Genomic DNA, 22700 nt, shown 5'->3' on the forward strand with positions numbered 1-22700 from the left:
ATTGCAATTGCAGGCTGCAATTCAACTATTAAAAAAAACTTACAAATTGGAACTACAGCCAAAATTGGTTGCAGTTCCAGTTACAACTCTTAAGGAATCTAACAATTTTGAGAAAGCCAGTTGAACAGGTTCTATTCCCCTTCTTCACATTGTCATTGTAATTTAAAAAATTATATTATTATAAAGAGGTAAAATACAATCATAATATAGTTATAGTATTATGATATTATTATCCTATTATATTATGTCATATTATTATATTCTAATAGTAATATTATGATAATAATATTATGTATTATATCATAATACAAAACTATAATACTATGATAATATTGTCATCATATATTATATCATGATTGTATTATAATAATATTTATAATTATTGGAATGTTTATATATTATAACATTATTATGTTAAGATATTATTATAGAAAAGTATTATCATTATAACATGACATTACTGCTATGATAGTAGTAGACTATATTATATTAAATATTAATAGAATATTATAATAATATTATGATAATGCTATTATTACTAGAGTAACGTAGTATTATTTAATCTTATCATAATACTAATTGCCTATGGCAAATAATATATAATAACAATTAATTATCATAATGCATGTGATATTCATAGAATCAAGTTAGTTTATATTCATAGAATTACTATAGTAATTATCCGTATACTAATCAAATAATAATTTAATAGAAATATTATTTTTCTATAATATTATAAAAATAACATGATAAATATTACATTATAATTAAAAAAAGGATCAGTCTGTGTTTCTCAGCGAACCTTACCAGCTCAGCTACACTGTAACCATACCTCTTTCCACATCAAACAACCAATTTTTTGTAAATGCATTCCCAATTTTCAATTACAGACAACTAAACAAGACCCCTTTCCTACAATTGCAATTCTAATTGCAAGCAATTGAAGTGCAGCCTACTTTTGAATTGCATGCAACTAAACAGCCCAATGATGACACTATAATTCTTAAATATTTTACTACTAAGCACTATAATCTAAAGTGTCCGGGCTATTTTAGCAAAAGCATCAAACTTATTTCTTCCTTTTCTTTAGTGCTATTATGGCAACTGTTGCACACTTAAAGCGAACTTCTACCGCAAGCATGCAAGGCTTCCATTATACCTCATAATAGCGTAATGGAATAAAATCAGAACAATTTCCAATTTCTAATAATTAATAAACCCAAACTATAAAAAAAAATATCCAGAATTTCTTGTTCATAAGAGTCTTTACATCTACTGTTCTTCAATCACTAATTAAAATAAACTTTAGTAGCAATACCAGTTCTATGCTACATCGGTAAGGTTGATTCTCACTTCTAATGATATGCCCACAGTGGTACCCCATTAACAACTAATTTCCTGAATCTGTAAGGAAAGAAGAGACTAGATAATGAGCTCAACAACCCAGTAAGTAATGAGTACCTTAACTAGATAATTCAAGTAATAATGTAAATGAGTATTTTCAAAAATAATAATATATCCAAAATATCCAATACTATTCAAATGTTCATAATCATATTCATATGGTAATTCATATAATAAATATTCTTTACCAAAAATAAGCATATAAGTATAAAGAGAAAGAAGGAGGGGCGTACGCCCCTCCTAGCTAGCCAAATGATGGGATAAGGATGAGTTCCTAAAAAATAGGAACTCATCTTTATCCATTAGTAGTTCTAAAGGAGGAGGGATTTCGGCCCCTCCTCTCATGCTTTTCCTTGGCATTCACGGCAGCAAGAACTCCCTCCCATTCCTCCTTTCAGCCGCAAGAACAAGGGAAGAAAACAAAGGGTGGCGTGGCCTCCTTCCTCCTCTTCTTTTGGTTCTAGCGCAAGGAAAAGAAAAGGCTGCGAAGAGCCTTGTTTTCTTCTTCCTAGATCCCTCCTTCTTCCTTCTCTCAAGGCAATCAAAAGTTAATTCAAAGAAGAGGATATCGACCATCAAAAGCCATCTCTGCAAGGGAGCTAGCACCCCGGGGAGATCCAAAAGCTTCGATCGGTTCATTACCTTATGTGGATACCCGTAGAGGCCGGACGAGTATGCGGCTTCCATCGAACCTTCAACAAATCCACATAAATCAGATTTGCAGAGACCATCTACCCGCACAAGGTGAAGATCTGATCTTCTTAATCATCTAAAATGGTTTAAAATAATTTAATCCTAATCCATCTACAAATCGTTTTTAAAATACGTTCATACAATGAACGGGATCCGCGCATGCCCTTCCGCTGCAGATCTGAAAATTTTTGAAATTTTTCTGCGGCATGTGACAGATCCTAACAGTTTCATTTAAAACACAAATCCAAAAATATCCGTTCGTGCTACAGTATTCATATTCATATTTATATTCATAAGTCCGATTTGAAATTATCATGTTCAACTCAACAGCCTTAACTATAACCACACTTATTCTCTATGGCCAAGACAGAGAACCACACTAATACTTTGCGGAGTGGGCCGGAATACCTACTTATATCCTGCGGCATGGGCCAGAATAACATATTTATACCCTATGGGAGGCAAGAATAATGAACTCGATAATAATCAAAGTATCAATGCATAACTCCCAACTAGCAAAGTTCAGAACATAATCATGCCAAAAATCCAAACCCAATACGTATCAGAGCTCTTTTTACAGAATGACATATATAACATAATCCAATCAAAGTATGATATACCATATAAAATCAATATACATAATAATATTCCACAAAATATTACTTCAAAATTACATGTTTATTTTCAATTCAAAATGCAGTTTCATAAAATTTATAAATCATGTATAAACCGATTTACAATTTATTTGATGCCAAAAATAATATATATTTTAATGAAAAATCTAGAAAAGGTAGATCATTGCTTACCTCATGAGAACACAGACAGATCCAAATTATTTCTTGAAAAAATCCCTATAAACTTCGACTAAAGGACTATACTGTAGTACCCATTTCTGACCTCTTCTTGTCGAAACAATTGCAGCCCTACACGGATTCAAGTCCAGTAATTAAATAATATGGTGGTTGAAATCGAGGCAATGGTGGAAAAATATGATGAAAATGGTGGAGGAAGGACAAGGCCAACTAGGCGGTAGCATCCGATGCCCTAGGTCGATTCGATCTAGGCAATCCAATTGGTCAAATCACAGAACCAGAATCAAGTTTGAGTATAGATAATATAGCAGGGATCAATAATGATAGAGTTCCACGATTCGCAATGAGGGCCGAGCTGGGAGCCGATGTGCTGTCTGATCACTAGGGCAATTCAGGACCCCCCACACTGAGGTCAACCAAGGTCAAAGGGGAGGGGCCCTCTAGGTTCCACCCAACATCAGGGAGACAGAGAGCGCAGAGAGAAAAATAGTGGCATACAAGGATGAAAAAAATGGAAGGGGAGGAGGTCAGTGGCTAGGCAATAGTGGTGGTCGAAGGATCACAATCCACAATGTCAATGCACGACGGCGAACGGCCGATGATGATGGTTGGTCGGCGAGACAATACAAAAACAAGAGTTGGGCCAAAATAGGGGCCATCAAAGGGGCTCGGCATCAATTCGGGTTCTAGCCCGCTCGCTGGTGACTAGACTCCAACAACTGGTCATAAGAAGTTGCTTTGCTCATCGAAGGTCAGGCAAGGTCCCCGACTTCGAATCACGATGAAGGAAACGAAAGAAGGATGAGAATCAGAAAACATAGGAAGCAATGGTCTTGGCTCAATTTCCGACAATTCTTTGCCTCAATCTAGGTCGGTGTCGATGATTCTAGAAGGAAAAGATGGAGAAAGAGATTCTAAGGGGCAAAGGTGGCTCTTACCTCATCTCCAGCGAGAATCAACCGCGGTCACAATGATGGTACCCAACTGCGATGAAAATCGAGGACTAGAGGAAGAGAGAAGTTAGAAGCAAAGGCATGGGGTGCAATTCATCTTAGGGATGAGTTAGGGAATTAAATAGATGGTGGCCTTGCCAGAGTTGGAGATGGAGTTAGTCTCCATCCCAAATAGAGGTTCTTCCTGATTCCAGTTAGAAGCAAGCCGTTGTGAGCCTCGCTCCAGCACTAGGTCGGGACAAAGCCAGGCCTCATATGAACTAGACCAGCCAGTCAATTGACCGTGCTGGGCCTTACAAGCAGAGATCTAGAGATTGATCAGTCACAGGCTTTGACATTATCTGAGATAGTAGAGTTGTGGGGACTTTGGGAGAGAATGGAGACAACTAATGGACCTAGTTCTTGGTAATGGAAAATGGACCAAGCATCAAGACAACCCAAGGTACAAGCCGAGTACGAAAGGGTGCTGACCACGTATATACCCGATACCAGAAGGTAGACTGAACATAAATTAGATGCTAGGGCGTAGACCAAGTGAAAACCAAATACCGCAAGGTAGGCTAAGTAAGATCAAATGCTAGGATGTTGATCGTAACCGAGTGGCAAGAAGCCTTGTGATTGACAATCTTAGACCAAGTATCAACGAGTGCAAAGACTATGAGCGAGATAATGTAAGCTATCAATCAGGACACTTTTTTTTTTTTTTGCGCGGGGGGGGGGGGGGGGATGATTACCAAGACTAAGAATGTGCGAAGTGAAATGTTGCCCGAAGTTAAAGAGTCGTGGAAGAAACAGCAATTGTCACTTAGTAGTAGTGGTGGTGGACAACATGGCATGAACAGGCAAGAATAATCAACAAAGTAGAAGCATGACAATTGTCCAGACAATTAAAGATGCCACACATAAATACAAGATTGCAATAGTACAATGGATTTTTTTTTTTTGCAACTCAAACAAATTATTTTAATTTTCACCTTTTACTTTTCAATCAATTTTATGCAAGATTTACCGTACTAATCAGTACAGGTGCATACCACCATACCGTAACCGAACCGGTACATAGTACGAAGAGCATACTGACGCTCACTATGCCGAATAGGGTACCATACCAGACGTACCGATACTGCAACAGGATGGTACCGATATGGGTCCAATACCGAGATGGCGAACCTAATTTTGATCTTTCTTTAAGTTTCCTGCAATTAGTTTATCATTGTTGCCTATTTTTTATTGGCAGCATCCTAGTAATGAAAGTCTTTAAAGGTTCAAAGTAGTAGAATCCACACTCTCAAATCCATATCCCATTCTTCATCCTTTCCGGTGAGTAACCGATGGCATGTCTATGCATTGATCCGGCTAGCCAATCCATCTTTTTTCCTCATCCTCATTCTCAAGGGAAATAGCCATCAACATAATTTCTATGATGAAAGTGTTATTGACTAGTCAATTTACTGTAGTATACATATTTTGACATCGTATCCTGTGAAAGTGTTAGGATGTAGAGAATTTAGGGGATGAATTGGCAACACAATTGCAAACAACTGGATATTTCACATGGGAGTTACATATGGAGGTAATACAACGTAATAAACTTTGCCTTCTTCAGAATTTGACCAATGCTAAAGAAAATGGAGGTGAAACCATGACACAGAATGAACCATACCAAAGACCACTTAATATGCAAGCCCCATATGTGTCTGACGAATGGCTCACTCAAATAAACAGGTATTTTTGGTTCACGTTGCATGCGGATGATTAGTACCTACATGACAGCATGCATCTGTATGCAAAGCACAACTCTTAGATTATTAGCTTCATGTTAAACATATGGGTAAGAAAGAATAAGTTGACATGACATGATATAAATACTGACCTGAACAATGTCTGGGAATATATGGTTACCAAAATGACATAGAAATACAATTTCTAAGAAAAACATCCACATTACTAACACCCTATATATATATAGATATATAGATATATATAGATATAGATATAGATATAGATATAGATATAGATACATATTGATAGTCATCAAATTAATGTATATTGCTGTTTTTATTCTTCCTAAGACTATGCTATCGATACAAAATTGGTATTCAAGGTTGAATAACCAAACTAGGTTTGAGATGGAACGTTTACAGTTGGAAAATGAAAGCAGATGCAGATGCATTTATGGGACAACAAGGGCAGCAAAATTGGCACCTGCATGGAAATTTTATGCAGATCATTATGAACTTGGCCTTTCCCATAGCATTTACATGTAGAGACTAGAATGTTTTCGATTTCCCTACTTTTGTCTCCAAGAAAGAATTTTTTTTATTTGAGATGACTACCTGTTTAGGACATCCCTAATTTAGATATCCTCGTTCCAGACATTCCTTGAGAAATCTGTTACTCGAGATAACTACCACGTAGGTATTCAAATGCCTGCCTTGCATTAACAAGCCTTCAACCTGTTTCATTAAGCTTGAAGGACACAATTTACTAGCATCCTTGAGATATTAAATGCCCTTAAGTCATTGATCATAATAATTTATTGGCAACTATCCATTTCATTAGCCTAACTATTTCTAACAAAACTGTCTAAATTGGTCTCCCATTATTTTCTATAAGAGAAACAAAAGAAAATGGTGGCATGCTCTAGATCATCATTTTTTATCATGTCCTCAAAAGTGTTCACTTAAATGCATTTATCACTTAATTGCATTTAGACAATGTCAGCAAACAGTTAGACCCTCATTATTTAGTTAAGCAATTAAAAAAATGACTTTATTATGCCCTTTTCTGAAATAAAAAAGAAAGACTTCATTGAAATAAAAAAACCTTCAAAACATTGCCATGTCATCTTGTTATTTTCTTCCTTCCCATGTAATTTCTATATATTTGAAATAGCATGTCTATACAGACCCTTATGTACCTAAATTTAATCATGTGCCTATTAATCTAAGTTCGACTAAAGCTTGTGCAGACTACACATTACGCATATTAACATAAGGTACCAATGCAGACACCAAATGAAACTGACAAATAAGACAAGACCCAAACCTAGTGATAGCCATAAAGCTGTTATAAAAAGGAAAGGAAAGGCCCGGAATAGACACAATCATCAAAGATAGACCTGTGTTTGATGTTTATATTGCATGACAATTCCTGCTGCAAATCCTCAACTGTGAGCACAGTCCCACTGGTAACTGGAGCAGGAAGTTCTGCTAAGGCCTGCAAAAAATAGCCATGAAGGAATATTTTAAAGACCACAATAAAATAGAACCAGCTAAAGAAATCTATAAGAAAGAAATATTTTATAACCTTGTCAAGGTTCAACGCATAATTGGCAGCAACATCTTCTTCTAGATCATCACCAGCCTCAAAGATGAGGGTTGAGCCATGCATTATCAATGGTAAATTCATGCCCAGTTTGTTGTTCACTATCTTCTCAACGAAGTCCCGCAACTTTGAGGTTCGAGTATTTATCTCCAGAAGCAGGGGTGTCTGTTTCATATCATGTTATACATAATTATATTACAGCATTGAAAAGATATATGCATCCATAGAAACATATGCAAACACGAAGACAAACATACGCATACACATATATGAAGATATAAGAATACCTCAGAACAGACATAACATGATTTATTAGCCTCAAATGGCTGTACCGGCATTAAGAGCATCTTTCTTGATGGATGTTCAAGACAATATGTCATCCTGACAAATATAAAAACTATAATAGTAAGCATAAATTTAGTCAGCAAAAGACAGTTAGAGGTTGCAAGCAATTGGAATAAATAAAGACAGACCCATATTACTCAAGTACAACCAGGTGATGGAGCAGATATGAGAGTGAGGAAAGATGAAACAATTAAAAAATGCAAATGTGGAATAATACAAACTAACTAATCACAACTAGTGTCAAACAAAACATCTCATGTAACAAGAACTGCGAAGAATTTACTACCAAATGTAAAATGAGCAGAGAAAGGCAGCACAAAGTAGGTTTAGGTACATTAGGACACACCTGTAGTTCTGAAAATCGCTCTGGAGAACCTTGATTGCTTCAATTACTATCAAACCAGCAATAATAGCATTTGTTGTTGCAACAGCATGAACAATATTGCCAGCAATACCTTTAGCTTCAAACAGACTGTGCAAAGGAATGCCAAAAGAAGATGCCCTGATATTTGCTGCAGCAGTCACAAATTCTACAGCCAATTGGTCATCTTTGTCAAATGTCAGATTCCCAATATCCTGAAAACCAAAATCAAAGAGAATCCAAGGTAAAATAATGGAAAACAAAACTGATTAAAAATTCCTGAGAGAATGAAGATGGACCTTCTGTCGTTTTTCAATAAATAATCTCAAGGCCTCCAAAAAGATTCTTGAATTCTCAGCAAGACTCCAAATATCCTGAGGATTCTTCAGACCAAGAGATGACATAGCTGACACAGCTGACTCTTCAGTAACACAATTCTTCTCCAAACTTCCATTTTGCAGGATAAGTTTGTCTGGAAATACATCTCTGACATAGACAGGCCTAGGTTTGTTTCTATTCTTCCACGTTTCTTCATTAGCTAATGCAACTTCAATGTTATATCCAAAAACATGATCATAAATTTTACGACCATACTGTTCAGGATCCTCATCCGCCCTTCGCTCAAACACATTTTCAGTAGGATTCGTTGAATTAGTGCCATCACTGGGGCGCACGTCAAGATCATTCTCCTGATTTTTATCTCCAAACAACTTTGCAAAAAGCAGGTCCTTTGCCCAAACGATACAGTGAACAAACTGCCAATATAAGATACAGGCTTTAATATAACAACGGGAGAACAAAAAAAAAATAAGAACGAGCCAGGCATAAAGTGTGAATCTTCAAAAATCTAGCCACTAGAGTTGAAAATATAAGGCAAGATCACTATCTGTTAGTTTTATAATGTCATAAGGCATCAACAACTTGGCTTTGCACTTTCAAATTAAGCACATTTTTAGAGTCCTCTAGGGGAGAAAATGCTGATACACATTGCTCATGACCTTGCTGCAATTTAGAGTATCTTAGTTTATCAACTATTAAAATTCAGATGCTGGACCCTTTGGTCCACATTGTTTGCAAACAGAAGTACAAATATTAAAGTACAATAATCAAAAATGTGAATATCCCATTATTTTCTAATGGTACACAATATCATTTATTTTTCTCTCAAAAAATATTATTCTTTTCCAAATAATAGAAATTATACATCACTTAAATAGGCCCATCACTGCATATCAGCAAACAGAATTGATCTAAATTAGCATGGTGATCATTGACACAAATCCTCATGTATACAAGTAACACCGATACACCTTTAGTGTGTCCTACAATCAAAGTATTATTTTACTCTACAATGAGACTGCACAATGTTGTATAGTCTGCATGCATGTAACCAGTGTGGTGTCCTGCTTATAGGTTGAGTTTTTAATAACCATATATGATATCTTGAAGCCTTGACTGTAGTACATTCACTTCAACATCACCCCTTGAATTTCATGATATCATGCCTGCACATAGCTCATGCCCATCACAATAGTTTCAAGGACCTACTCATCCATCAATATACAGTCCTGGCATCACATGGTCTTACAGCAATGCCCCAACTAGTTATCGGTTACAATCAAAGAATCAATCTAACATCTCCAAAACTCAGCACACAAGCCATTAGCCAACACAAAACCACATCAAATTCTAGTGCACTCAGGGCCTTGTGCATGATAATTGGTAGGGAACAAGATCCTAGTTTGTTCTCTGATTCATCACCAACATTAACCTTTCATTGAAAAGAATATTCAGATGCTAAATTGTCGTTGAATTTAGTTGGGACGTGGGAGCATGTGCAGGTACGGGTGCAGGTGTGGATGTGAGGGAAGCAAATATATTAGAAACACTAATATTAAGGAAGCACTTGAAGTGGGTGTGCATTTTAGATTCAAGGAAGATTCTAGAGTGGATTATCCTAAGTAAAAGATTCTAACTACTAAGGCTTTGAATCGAAACCCCAGCCACACTCTCATTTCCAATTGCCCTTATCCCCTCAAAACAAATGGAAGGCCATGTAGATCTTCTCCACCCTCCTGCGGTGATTAACGAAGTCATTACATCGTCATTGAGGAGTGGCATTTATTTTGCAGACATCTGCATTTCTTTTAAAATGAATTTAAGCCAATTCCAATTTGGAACAGATTATTTTAAGCTTAGTTGCTTGCTAAGGTGTACTAAACTTATTACCCCCTTTCTGCCTGATGCAAGGGCTTTGTAGGAATTATAGTTCCTATGTTAGCTATTTATTCCATTATTTCGACATCATTAATCACTTCTACCATAAACCCCCTACAAACATTAGTTACTTTTAGCAAGGTCTGTAATCTCAATACCAATCCCCATACCAGTAACATGCCAGTACAGTATCAGTATGCCTAATAAAAGGGTTAGTTACCAAGAATGTTGGTACCGGAATAATACAGTACCGTCCGGTATGGGGCAGTACAAACAAGTACTGCAAACGTTAGCCTTATAATCCTAATTTTATTCACCAATCCTGATCGGTCGCATCAAAAAATCTTTCTTTAGGCCCTCTAGTTGATATTTTTGGATTTGATTCCTTGTTTTATATATATGGACCAGTATTTGGAGTCTACATCCTTCCAAGTGGTGAACTACAATCATATACCAATATCAACACATAGGGGCCCTGATGAACTCTGACATGGCTGACTTGCTTTTATTCTTGATTCATTGAATAATTCCATAGTTTTCTAGGCAAACAATTGCTTTCATGTAACCAACCTGTCTCCCATGAGTTCATTGACAGAAACCAATCTCTTCCAGTTCGCAACATCTATAAACCTATCTTCTTGCTGTTTAAAATAACGACAGTCTTCTTCATGACTCTCCGGCAGACCAATGTAATCTACTAGCATTGGACCTTTTTCCTTTTCATTACAGAGTTTTTCTTGCTATTTCTTTTCAACTTCTTCAAGTCCAAGCAAAACTAGATGAAACATATTTTCCCTGCTCTTTGACCAACTGGTGCATATAATGCAATGCCTCTATCTGGCATAGCCACCATGGGACGGGCCATGGTCTGCCGTACCGGTCGGTATGGGCCAGTATGGGCCAATACCGAACAGAACCGATACGGTACAGCTACATTTTTCGGTTCCGACCATTTGCAATCCGTACCGGTCAGTACCGGTACGTACCGGCTCGTACCGGCTTCAATTTTTTTTTTTGACTTTTGGTCCAAACCAGCCGAACCGGTACGGTAGTGGTTCAGTTCGGTATGGTACCGGTACCGTACCGGTACCGGTGCGAACCGGTACATCGGTGTGGTCGGCACGGCGGACCTTGACGGGCTCATAGCCATCATTCCATTTACATCCCTTTCACACGGCATTCAGATAGTAGGCCACTCTTGATTCATGCAAATCCTGATATTTTGACATCGGTGACATTTTCGGCCTTCCATCTGGTTTGATCTCCTTTCATGTGTCTTAAGATCATCATTGTACTTGTTCATCCTAGCTTTAGAATTGCTGTTCAAGCTCTTTTCTCACCTTGGTTCAACGAACATCTCCTTCATGTAGTGTTCTTTTGCAACTTCAGTCTTAAACCTTGGTGTTACTTCATGGGTTCACTTTGCCCTCAATTATGACCACAAAGTTAGTTGTATTAATATGTAGCCTCAAATTGTGTTATTGTAAGATACCCACAGCTTCTAAATGATCTACTTAATTGGCAGCGTCTTATCAGATCATGGTCCTAATTCTCCATCGCCTCAGCTGTAACAAAGTTAAGTTTTGGTCCCATGATGATTCTTAACATAGAAACTTTTCCCCACAATAAATCAAGGTTTGAGAAACTGAGCATACTGCAGTTTGTATCACCCGTACCAAACCCTGTACTGTGGTACATACTGGGCCATACAATCAACAAACCATGAGCTGATACAGGAGTGTATCATGGTAGATACTGTACCAGTATATGACTATTATGCACTCATACTGATTACTGAAGTATTTCAAAACCATGGGATAAATACAGAGGCCTTAGACTGCTGGACAGATATGTCGAACAAAATAGATCAACTAACAAGAACAAGAATGAAAAAGAGTGAGGGTGGACGTACAGACTAAAAAATAGGCCCAATTAATAAGCAGAATGAAGGTCACCAGGCTAAGCTTTCTTAAAAATTACTAATGAGATGCACAACACAAATTTATCAAATTTAGCATTATCAGCAAGCCTGAGAAACTGATGCCCTATCTAAAAGAAACAAAAGCTGAGAACTCAAGCAACGAGACCGAAATGATAATTGAAATTCTTTCAAGTTTCAATAAAAGCTTCCAGCTAGTAAATGACCATGCTAAACATCCTCCACAAACAAAAGGCAGCAGTAATCATCTGGTTATGATCTAAAAGTTATACGATGGAAACAATTCCTTATTGGAGTTACATTTTACAAATTGAGAGGCTGACTGTAAAGCATTTGTAGGTAAGAAAGTGCCTTAAACTAAAATATTTATAGACAAAACATTATATCTAAATCTTTAGAAAGTTGATACAAGATAATAGCCATACAAATTATGGCAAAGCATCATCCAATTAAGAAGGGTTTGATGGATCATTTTGGGGCATGAGCAATAGAAGTTAAAAAAAACAGACATTGAGCATACAGATGATAACACAAAATAACTACATAATGTCTCCTAAGACTTGAATGCTGACATTGATCAGAAGTAGGATAAGTGCACTAAGTGCTGAAAATAGACCACACCTAGCCTATGGTGTAAATCAATGACAATCTTGGTCATACATTTGAAATAGTTAAGAGTTTTACCTACCATCCACTCATTCCATTTGTTCCATAGCCACCACTGGAACTACTATTTTCGCACCAACCATGATCAACATTGTTATACTTTAAATCAAGGTAAACCGAACCGGACCGAGCCACCCGGTTCGGCCCGTAAAGAGCCGACCCGGTGGGAAACCAAGTCGACTGGCTCATCAAAAATGGTTCTGGCCTCGAAACAGCCAGAACGGGTTCCGAACCGATTAGAACCAGCCGAAAAAAGCCCGAACCGGACTAAACCGGCTAGTTCTATTAGAACTCGGTGCAAACCAGACGGTCCGTACCGAGTCGACCCGGTTCGGAATAGGGCCCCTCTCCCTTTGCTTTTTTTTTAAAAAAAGTTGCTTCGTTCAAGCCTAAATAAGGTATGCTTCCTCTTTCCTATCTCATTTTCTATATTTTTATTTGTTGTGGGCCTAAAAAATAGCTCAAAATTTGCAAAATAAGAAAAAATCATGCCAAATTTTCAATTTGGGCTAGATTTTATTATATGTTGTAGATCTATGGATGATCTACACGATGACATAAAAAAATTAATTTTCAGATTATATATAATTTTTAAAACTTAAAAATACATTTTTGGATAACAATAATATACATATATAATAAAAATCAAAAAAAATATAAAATCAAAAGCGCATTTAAAGGCATGCAAGCTACTCTGCAAAAAAAATGGTGTTCATTTATTCAAATTTTTGATGCGATCATGTGCGCAATGGCCTAGACTTAAATTTGAAAAAAAAATGAGAAATAAGTAGTCTTTGATGCATGCCTATGAGCCTAGAAAAATATGTAGCATCCATTGTTAAGTTCTACATGGATCTGAGCTGAAATTAATTTTTTTAAATAGTTATATTTATAAATTATTTTTAAATATAAAAAAATATTTAAAAATATATAATTAATACCAAAAATTATGAAAAATTAGTAGTACATATTACATAATTAGAAGTATTTTCTGAAGTAGAAAACATATTTTTTTGAATTTATGATATTTAAACATATTTTAAAATTTAAAAAATAAATAAATAAATAATATGAAAATTAGTATTATGTATTAGACAAATCAGATGTATTTTTGAGATAAAAAAATTATCTTCATTGTAACGAAATTTTACTGTTTTTAAATAATTGATTAACTGATATACTTGATAAACCTACAGGAATGGAACCATCAATGAAAAAGGAGCAAGAGCATAAAATTGGTAGGAATCATATGCAAATGCTCTCGGATCGGTACCATTTAAAGTGCAACTGGTGCAACATAGAGCTCAAAAAAGGAGGGATAACCAGATTGAAGCAGCACTTAGTTGGTGGTTACTTCCAACATATCTATATGCCGAAAATACCCAAAAGAGGTTCGACAGCTGATGAAAAAGCATTTCGCTAATTTTAGAGCAGCGAAGGAGAGAGTGAGTTTTCAAGAAAAAGGCAAACGTAGACTACCAAGCGGCAAAGCCACCTTCCTATCACTCCAGTGAGTCAGAGGAGGCATCCGCTTCATATGACGAGGAGGCACAGATCTAAACTACCATTCAGGCGAGCCTGGATAATTAGTGGCAGCAGGATGAGATGATCAGGCATAGGGCTCGATTTGGGCCTTCATACTACGACTCGGGCTCCAGTTCTACAAGCAGCAAAGCAGATCCAGAGTTTAAGAAAACTTCCTTAATGAGGGAGATCGTCAGCAGAAGCGGTGGCCATATTGCATCTATACGGAGGACTTTTGTAGCAAAAAGAAGTCCTCCAGAGAAATTCTACCGGGAGCCACCATCTATAAGTTAGATCCACATGCCTTCTCCAGCAGGGATTCAAAGCAACAAAGGGTTGGCACAATGTTGAAGAAGGATAAGAAGAAGGATATGTGGCGAGCTATTGGATCCTAGTTCCACTTCAGCCACATCCCAACGAATGTGGCAGACAATACGTACTATAGGTCTATCATTTCCTCCATACAGGTAGCCGGCCCCGATGCAAATCTCCAGAACCGAAAAACATTTACAGTGAACTTTTTGACAATAACGAGGAGATAGAGAAATTGATTGCCTCAGACAAGAGCAAGTAGCCCACATATGGACTGACAGTGATGCGTGGTGATTGGACCGGTCCTACCAGGCAGAGCATTATCAACTTTTTGACATATTGTGATACGAAGACTTTCTTCCATAAGTTGGTTGATGCTTCCGAACAAGTGCACGACGCTACGTACATCCTCAAATTGATATAGGTGATTGATCAAGTAGAAGAAGACAATGTTTTGCATGTCATCATTGATAATGGACCACAATATAAGGCTGCCGGAGAGATCTTGATGGAGCGACGGCCACATGATCCGTAATACTTTCATTGACGATGAGGATGATTCTATGATCGGATAGCTTGTAGGCCAACAGCAGAAGCCGGAGTTTGATGAGCGAGGATTGCCTCCATAACCGGCCAATTTCGTAGCCAACAAGACTAGAGTCGATGCAGAGCAATGGGCAGATCGCCATATTCCACACATCCTACAAAGATGACTGAGGAGCCAGTCATCACATAAATCCTTGTCCGAGATATCCTTTTAAAGATATAATCGAGAGATGCTTAGACGAGGCCACTACGCTACTCGATCGACTCGGTCAGAAAGATGACATCCATCCTCCCAATATAGCCAAGCAGAGAGGAGCATAAAGAGTAAGCATGCAAAGAGGAGCATTAAGGATAAGCAGACAGAGGGAGCAAGAAGGGTAAGCAAGCAACTACTCAGCAGACAAAAAAAGGAGAACAAAAAGCACTTGCAGCCCCCATGAAGAGTATGGAGGAGCCAGATCACTCAGATTCAAAGATCAGGAGCAGCAATTCTGGTGGTCATAGATATGCTGGCCAGGGAGGAAGTAGAGGACATAAGACCATCGTTTATGAGACAGCCGCAGGATGGTCTTCGATTCACCGATGAGTCCTAGTTTACGCATGTTACACAGGATAGAAACCACAGTATACGATCTGGTAGAGCCCGTGAGGATATGATTGCATATAGAAAATAGGCTCCTCAAGGTTATTCAGGAGGACACGATGCAGCTGCCAATGACCTCGCACGTAGACTAAGATTCATAGATGTATCAGGTTCTGAGTCGTATATGGATCCTATAACCCGCAGCCATAAGCAGCCTATGACCCATACAAATACGAATATGAATATGGTGCGTCTAAAGTATCGTCTTCTGGTGGCTACTATCCTACGTAGCCCGAAGCATTTTACGGATCAAATTTTGCTGTCGGCTTATTCAGATAGGCCCCTTTACGACCGTATTAGCAGCCAGAGGACACCTCTTAAAGTCAGAGCTTCAGCGAGATATCCGAAAGTGCTTATAACCCCGAGCGCATTCTTATGAAATAAATATACAAAACTACAACTGCTTGGTTAGAGGAATGGGCTGATGTGCCTCCTGACTATATTGATGATCCGAATATCTACGAGAGGCATCGCCACTCGACGAGATTTTAAATATTGGTATGTATGTTGTACTTTAAACATACGTAATTAATTGTATTATTTTATATTTTTTACCTCACTAGTTGATTTTATGATATTTCGTATTTTTTATAACATTCTACATCTCACTAATCATTTTATATTTTGTATCACTTTAAAACAACAAGATGCATCATTTAGGTTAAACCGAAATCATAAAAACATCAAAAAATATCAAAAATATCAAATTAGACTTAAAATCATTAAAACGTTGAAAAAAATTGATTACTAGATTATTAAACTTGAAAATTTAAAAAAAAATTGGGTGTGATGGTTCATAATCGGCACGCCCAAGCGTACTGCATGTCGGTATGGTACCAACCCACCCACCAACCGGTACAGATCCCAGTACCCGGTTCGACGAACCTTGCACAGCATTCTTTTAAAATAATACTTTTGTTTCTAGTAAAATGTTTCTAAGGAACAATATAAATTAAAAAAAACAATTCAACTAAACAAGCACACAGAAATCAAGATTAGGCATCTAGCCATAGTCACCAATAAAGATCAAACCTTTGAAGGAGTGCTGGTGATGGTGCAAACGGGATAGGTCTTTGGAGTTGGTTTTGGTTGGCATTCGTAGCACTCAGTTTTACCCTTGACATGGACAGTGACCTGATTCAATCATATTTTAAAATATATAAGAACATAGTTAGAGATGAAATGATACATAACCAGAATCACCATATTAGATTGTCAAACAAAAATATTCAATTAGTTCATACACAAGTAATTAGTGTATAAAGAATCAGGAACTTAAGCAATATCAAGGACATTAGACCAGCTCATAATTCAAAATAAAAGAATAATAAATACGATCATAAACTAGTAAAAGTTTAGAAACTTCAAAGTTACCAAACAGTGTAGTTCTTAGGAACAATCATTTGAGTATAGCATACATTTCCAACAGACTGAGAACAAGCAGTTCAACAACAGACTAGAGTCATATTATGCGAGGAAAAGACATAATGAGAGCATACTTCTTCACTGGACAATCAAGTATAACACTCAGGCAGGTCTGATGGAATGTCATTCTGTCAATCTTGGGTAGAATAGAAAACATTCTTTGGTGGAAGGCGGGGGGAAAAAAAGGAGCAGAGATTACTCAGCAACATGGACTTGAGCGAAGTAGGGATTGGAAAAACAGAAAAATGTAGCAACCTAGTGAAGCTACTACCACAAAAGGAAGAGTTAGAGCTTTGTGTATCTCGAGCTAAAGCTAATAGATAGAAGTTACTATTAGTAAAGTAATGATAGGGTTTATGCTTTATAATGTACCTACACCAAGGGATGTAAAATTTGCCTCTAAACTGAACTATTTTGTGCATTACAAGATGACGGAATGAAATAAATCTTGGTTTGATTTCAGGTTTATGTATTGTGAAAGTTTAGTTGCTCTGTATGATCAAACGCCCATTTATTTTATAATTACATGTCTCCAGGTTTAAATCGATAAGTATGTGCTTGTGCAAAAATTAATCAAATCAAATCTGACCATTGATTTGAATGAGATTGTAGTCACATTTGGGACTTGGCAAAGCCTGGTTTCGAGTCATGACAAAAGGAGTTCAAATAAATTGCTGACATTGACTCTTTCTTTATAGTATTCTTGTAAAAACAACGAAAGATGGTGCTTTGGTAGATTTGTTTTGTGCATTGTGATCATCATGAATATGAAGTCTATGCAAAGGTGATATACATTTTGGCTTCTTTTGGTTGCAGAAGAATTTGCGCATCATTCATCAACAATTGAATACTACATTATTTTGCCTTCATGAAGGTCTCTCTAGCTTCCCTTTTGAGCCAGCAACTAGTAAACATTCAAATAAAACATCAAATGGTTGCAATACTGAAAGCAAGCTTCTTCAATGAACAAGGCAAACCCATAATTTACAAGTGGTTAACAGATATTCCAAGTGTGGTTGCATAATAACTAGGTGAAATACAAGAGTGAATGGCGTAGGGCCCCGAAAGAGTATGTAGAGGTCTATAAATCATGTGCAAGTGTATTGAGTAGACTGACAACTAACAAAATGTAGGTTGTTTGTTTGTTCAAGTAAACAATACATAAAAATCATCAATTAAAATTTATAGTAGGAATGTACTTCAAAAGTTTAAGAGCCCTAGGTTTACTTTCATGCATGGAACTTGAAAGCCAAGATTGACAATCATTTGAAAATTTGGAAGCAAGCAATTTGCCATCCATGTTTAAAGGTTTTCCAATATAGGAAATTGACTTGTATGCTTTATTACAATATTTTTGCTATTTTTAGCGGCAGATAAATATAATAATTGTATAATTCACCAGCTCTAATACTTTTTGGTCAAATGAAAATCTATTTGTACTTCATATTTGAAAAGTAATTATCAGATTGTCTAAATTTCGCATGTAGGCCTTTGCAATAATACACTTGACAAGCTGTTGTAAGCTTGACTAGGCAAATCAAGTTGTTTCTTAATATTTGAATAATCTTTGTTCCGCCAATTTTGATTATTAAATACCACTTGTAGCATAAATTAGTATAAACATTACTTTCATTTTCGCACAATACTATCAACTGTTACAATGTTTACTACTGTTGGCCTTCTGTATTCCACTCTCAGCCACATTCTAGATGACCAATGATTTTCAACTACTAGAATGTCAAAAATATAGACAAAACCCCAGCTAAGATCATGCAAAATGAAGAAACAGTATCTTCCCTTACTACTTCAGAAATAGACTAATAGAAGCACATTGAGATATAACAAAAAAAAAAAAATATTTTTTTGAAAAAACTAAAAGAAACATATATTCATGAGAAAGTTAAATAGAAAGGATTGCCTAAAACAAATTATAGAGGAAAAGTTGGCCAGAAAAAGATAAGTTCGACAATCATCAGGTCATTGTGTAGTTCATTGTGTATAACTATGTTAGTTATATCAAACCATCTCAGTTTGCCCTTTTCTGCATATGCTGGATAATATAACTGTACTAATACCAAAAGCATTATAAAGGAGGACTATCCCGAACTTCAACTGATCCCAACTAGCTGGGACAAAGTTTATGGTTATGGTTATGGAGCCTAATTATATCAAACCATCTCACTTCGCCCTTTTCTGTGTATCCTGGATAATATAACTGTACTAATACCAAAATCATTATAAAGAATGACTACCCCAAACTTAACCTGATCCCAATTAGCTGGGACAAAGTTTAATGGTTATGATTATGGATCTTCCTCAGCTTCAGACAGAAAATAACACAACTTTTTACTACTCTCCCAATACCATAATATTGTTTGATATTATGTTTTCTATAAACATTAATCAAATCACAAAACAGAAGCAAACCTTTAGGAATATGCGACACTCATCCTTGACAAATCTAGTCTACAAAGCTCCATGCCAATAATAGAATTTTTGTATAAGAAAATGTCTATTGATCCAACAAAAAAATTAAATACCAAATTAACATGAAAAAGGAAAAATCAGTTAACCTGCCCCAGGAAACCTGTGGTTCCACTTTCAACCAAAGGAACTTCAGCAGCCAAGCAAAGGCGGTTAACATGTCGTCTAGCATCTAAGTTATCAAGGCCATTCAAAACCACATTAAATTGCTTAAAAAATTCCACATTGAATTCAGGATCCTTGACATTTGCATGGTATGGTGTTATACTGATGTGAGGCCTAAACTTTAGGACAGCATCTCGAGCAACCTGATATGAAGAACATTACGTGGAAGCAGTCAGGGCAACAGCATTAACACACAGGCCCACATGAAGCATCAAGTATGATTTAACACAAGATGACATATCAAAAATTAGTTTCTTACTTTAGCCTTAGATTGCCCCACATGACTCTGTCGAAATAAAAATTGTCTATTGAGGTTACTGACTTCAATTGTGTCCATATCTATCTGCAATTAACAAATAACGAGTATAGAAAGTAATACTGCATGTACAAACATTGCAAAATCTTAAAATATAGCTAAGTATTCTATAACTGTTAAAATAAAGAAGCTTCGCTGCAGTCAAATCATTAACACATCATAACAAACACAAAAACAAAGATATAAAAAAACTTAAATATAAATGAGAGAATGTAGAGTTTTTCTTCGAAATATATTTTAGACAATTATATTACCACATTATGGATTACATTTGTTCAAGGTGTATGTTGTTAAAATTCTATTATCAGAAATTCAGCAAAGTGAAGAAAAGAATGAACTGATGCTCCATTCTGCAATCTGGACTTCAATAAAGCAAAAGTTAAGAACTTGTACGTACAATTATATTGATGGTTTGAATAGGAATAGATCCTCAGCTTTACTTTAGATAAAGATATAAACACACACATATATGAATGTATATTATCATGCTACTGATATTGCTGACGGATCAAGGTAAGCTGATGGTAGTATAAAACTCTGGGGGAGGTTTATGTCATATTATGCACGCTCATGAAATCTTCAACAAGAATGAAATTGCTCCTGCACTCCAAAGTTACCGAACTTGATAATTTTGGACACATCATATGGACCGAATAGGATTGTTCAAAACAAAGGCCAATCATCATCATGCTGTCTATATTTCAGAACATGATTTAGTAGCGCCTATTACCAACAAAAATATTTCCTGCTTAATATTGTTGGACTTATGTAGTCATATCCCTAGCCCTTTAACTAGGATAGTCAATTATGAGAATTACAGGATTGCACTCTTGTTCTCTTGCACAACACTGGGCATACATAGTCGACAAATGATGAGCATAATCTAAAATTGTTTGATTCATAAAGCATTAACGAAAAATGAACCCACTAGAGCTGGTTTGACAAAAAATTTATGATTTCAACTTCAGATAGAGAAGAAGAATCTAAAAGGGTCTCAAAAGTCAGTGCTCAATGGGTCCAAAGAAATGTGAAAATTATAATATGGTATGAGAAGGGAAGAAGAAGAGGGCTGTGGTGAGGAGCGGGTGGGGGGAGCAATTGGGTTGTTAAACTTGGTGACTCCACTAAGTAATTTTGCCAAAACCTGTTCCATGAGTTTAAATTGATGTCCTAAGGATGGTGATAGGCACCTCTATTCATTGAGGTGTACAACATTTTAGAGTACTTTTAAGCCTTCAATATGTTGCACCAGTTGTTGCTTATGAATCAAACAAAGTAAGGGAATCCGGCCCAGGTAGGGAACATTTTAAATTTTTGGATAGCGGTGGCTATGTTATAATCCTAACATAGCACTTAGAACATTGAGAGTTGTTGCAAGACAGAAGTTAGCTATATATAACTTTCAAGTGCATGAGGTCTTCAGAAAAAGGTCGCAGTTCATGTCTTCGAACATAGATAAACCTATTTGAAAAAATCTATCATCTAAAAGGGGTCAGTGGTTCCATATCTGAGCCTTGGCCAAAAGATTTGCATGAATTGCAGCTTCAGTATTCGATCCATGGCCCATATTTCTTACTAATTTCAGAAAATTCCAGTACCCATTTTTTTTAGGAAATGTGTTAAGCGGTTTAGACTTTACCAGCACTGTACCTATCTTCAATTTATTTCAGTTTTGTTATATTTAGGAGAATTTATGGGAGAGAATGCAGGAGATATTCAATGCCCACTTATAGTCTTTCATCTTTCTTTATTTTGATCATTCTATAGTAAGTTTGGACACGAATAGTTTCAGTAAAACTAGCAGTTTTGACCTTAGTTTGTTTACCTGATCAATGCAACTCATTTCTGAGCTACCTAATCAGACCCTTTAGGGTCAGAACTCGTATATGATATCAGTAAACTTGTCAGATTGGTGGTTCAACCAGGTTCAAGTTATACGATTCTGAACCATAGGGGCCAAAACCTTAAATATTTTTAGCATATTATATTTTTAATACTACATATGTTATATGAAAAAATTAAACAGAAAGGCTAGAACAAGGAATAGCACCGAGTTAAAAGTGATAGAAGCCAATTGTGGCAATATGGGTACTTATAAATGTAAATCTAAATGGGCTCCAATAAAAAGGTGTACTTTAATTATGGAAAGAGGATTCAACAAAAGACAGGGAAGGCTAAAGATAACATGGATGAGAGTTGTGAAATAAAGATATAGAAGATCTCAAAATAACATCAAAGGTAGAAATAACTAAGAGTGCTTGGTGTATGAGGATTCACAAAGCAACCTCAAATAGTCTGGAAAAGGCCCAGTTCCTCCTCTTCCTTGCTCTCCTTTCTCTTTCCCCTTTCCTCTCTCATCTTCTTTCCTCATCCCTCTCCTTTCTCCTCCTTTCCTCCTTTGTTCTCTAGCACTTCTCGCATTATTTTCTCCTTCCTTATGTCCTCCTTAGCTCCACCTACTACAATGAACTCACTCCACCACCATGATAAACCCATCCAAGCCCCATGTCACCAATTCACCACCAACAGCCTCACCATGCAAAGGTCTAATTACCGTCACCCAGCCCC

General features: G+C 36.6%; 1 protein-coding gene across 3 annotated transcripts in view; it reads right to left on the bottom strand.

Moving 5' to 3' along the window:
• Nucleotides 1-22700, bottom strand: part of LOC103712329 (SUMO-activating enzyme subunit 2-like) — a 28166-nt gene that overhangs the window by 1700 nt on the left and 3766 nt on the right. For 2 of the 3 annotated variants that reach the window (XR_604923.4, XM_008776899.4), the window contains exons 3-10: nucleotides 20076-20159; nucleotides 19741-19959; nucleotides 16775-16876; nucleotides 8195-8650; nucleotides 7881-8110; nucleotides 7477-7570; nucleotides 7172-7354; nucleotides 6984-7081 (exon numbers count right to left, since the gene is read on the bottom strand). Coding sequence is in view for 2 of the 3 variants with exons in the window: in XM_008776899.4 (XP_008775121.1) it covers nucleotides 6984-7081; nucleotides 7172-7354; nucleotides 7477-7570; nucleotides 7881-8110; nucleotides 8195-8650; nucleotides 16775-16876; nucleotides 19741-19959; nucleotides 20076-20159 (1466 nt within the window). In the remaining variant the exon portion in view is untranslated. The remainder of the gene's footprint in view (nucleotides 1-6983; nucleotides 7082-7171; nucleotides 7355-7476; nucleotides 7571-7880; nucleotides 8111-8194; nucleotides 8651-16774; nucleotides 16877-19740; nucleotides 19960-20075; nucleotides 20160-22700) is intronic. The other variant, XM_026800566.2, reaches the window with a different exon arrangement.

The sequence above is a fragment of the Phoenix dactylifera genome, unplaced genomic scaffold (assembly GCF_009389715.1).
Source record: "Phoenix dactylifera cultivar Barhee BC4 unplaced genomic scaffold, palm_55x_up_171113_PBpolish2nd_filt_p 000026F, whole genome shotgun sequence".
NCBI lineage: Eukaryota > Viridiplantae > Streptophyta > Magnoliopsida > Arecales > Arecaceae > Phoenix > Phoenix dactylifera.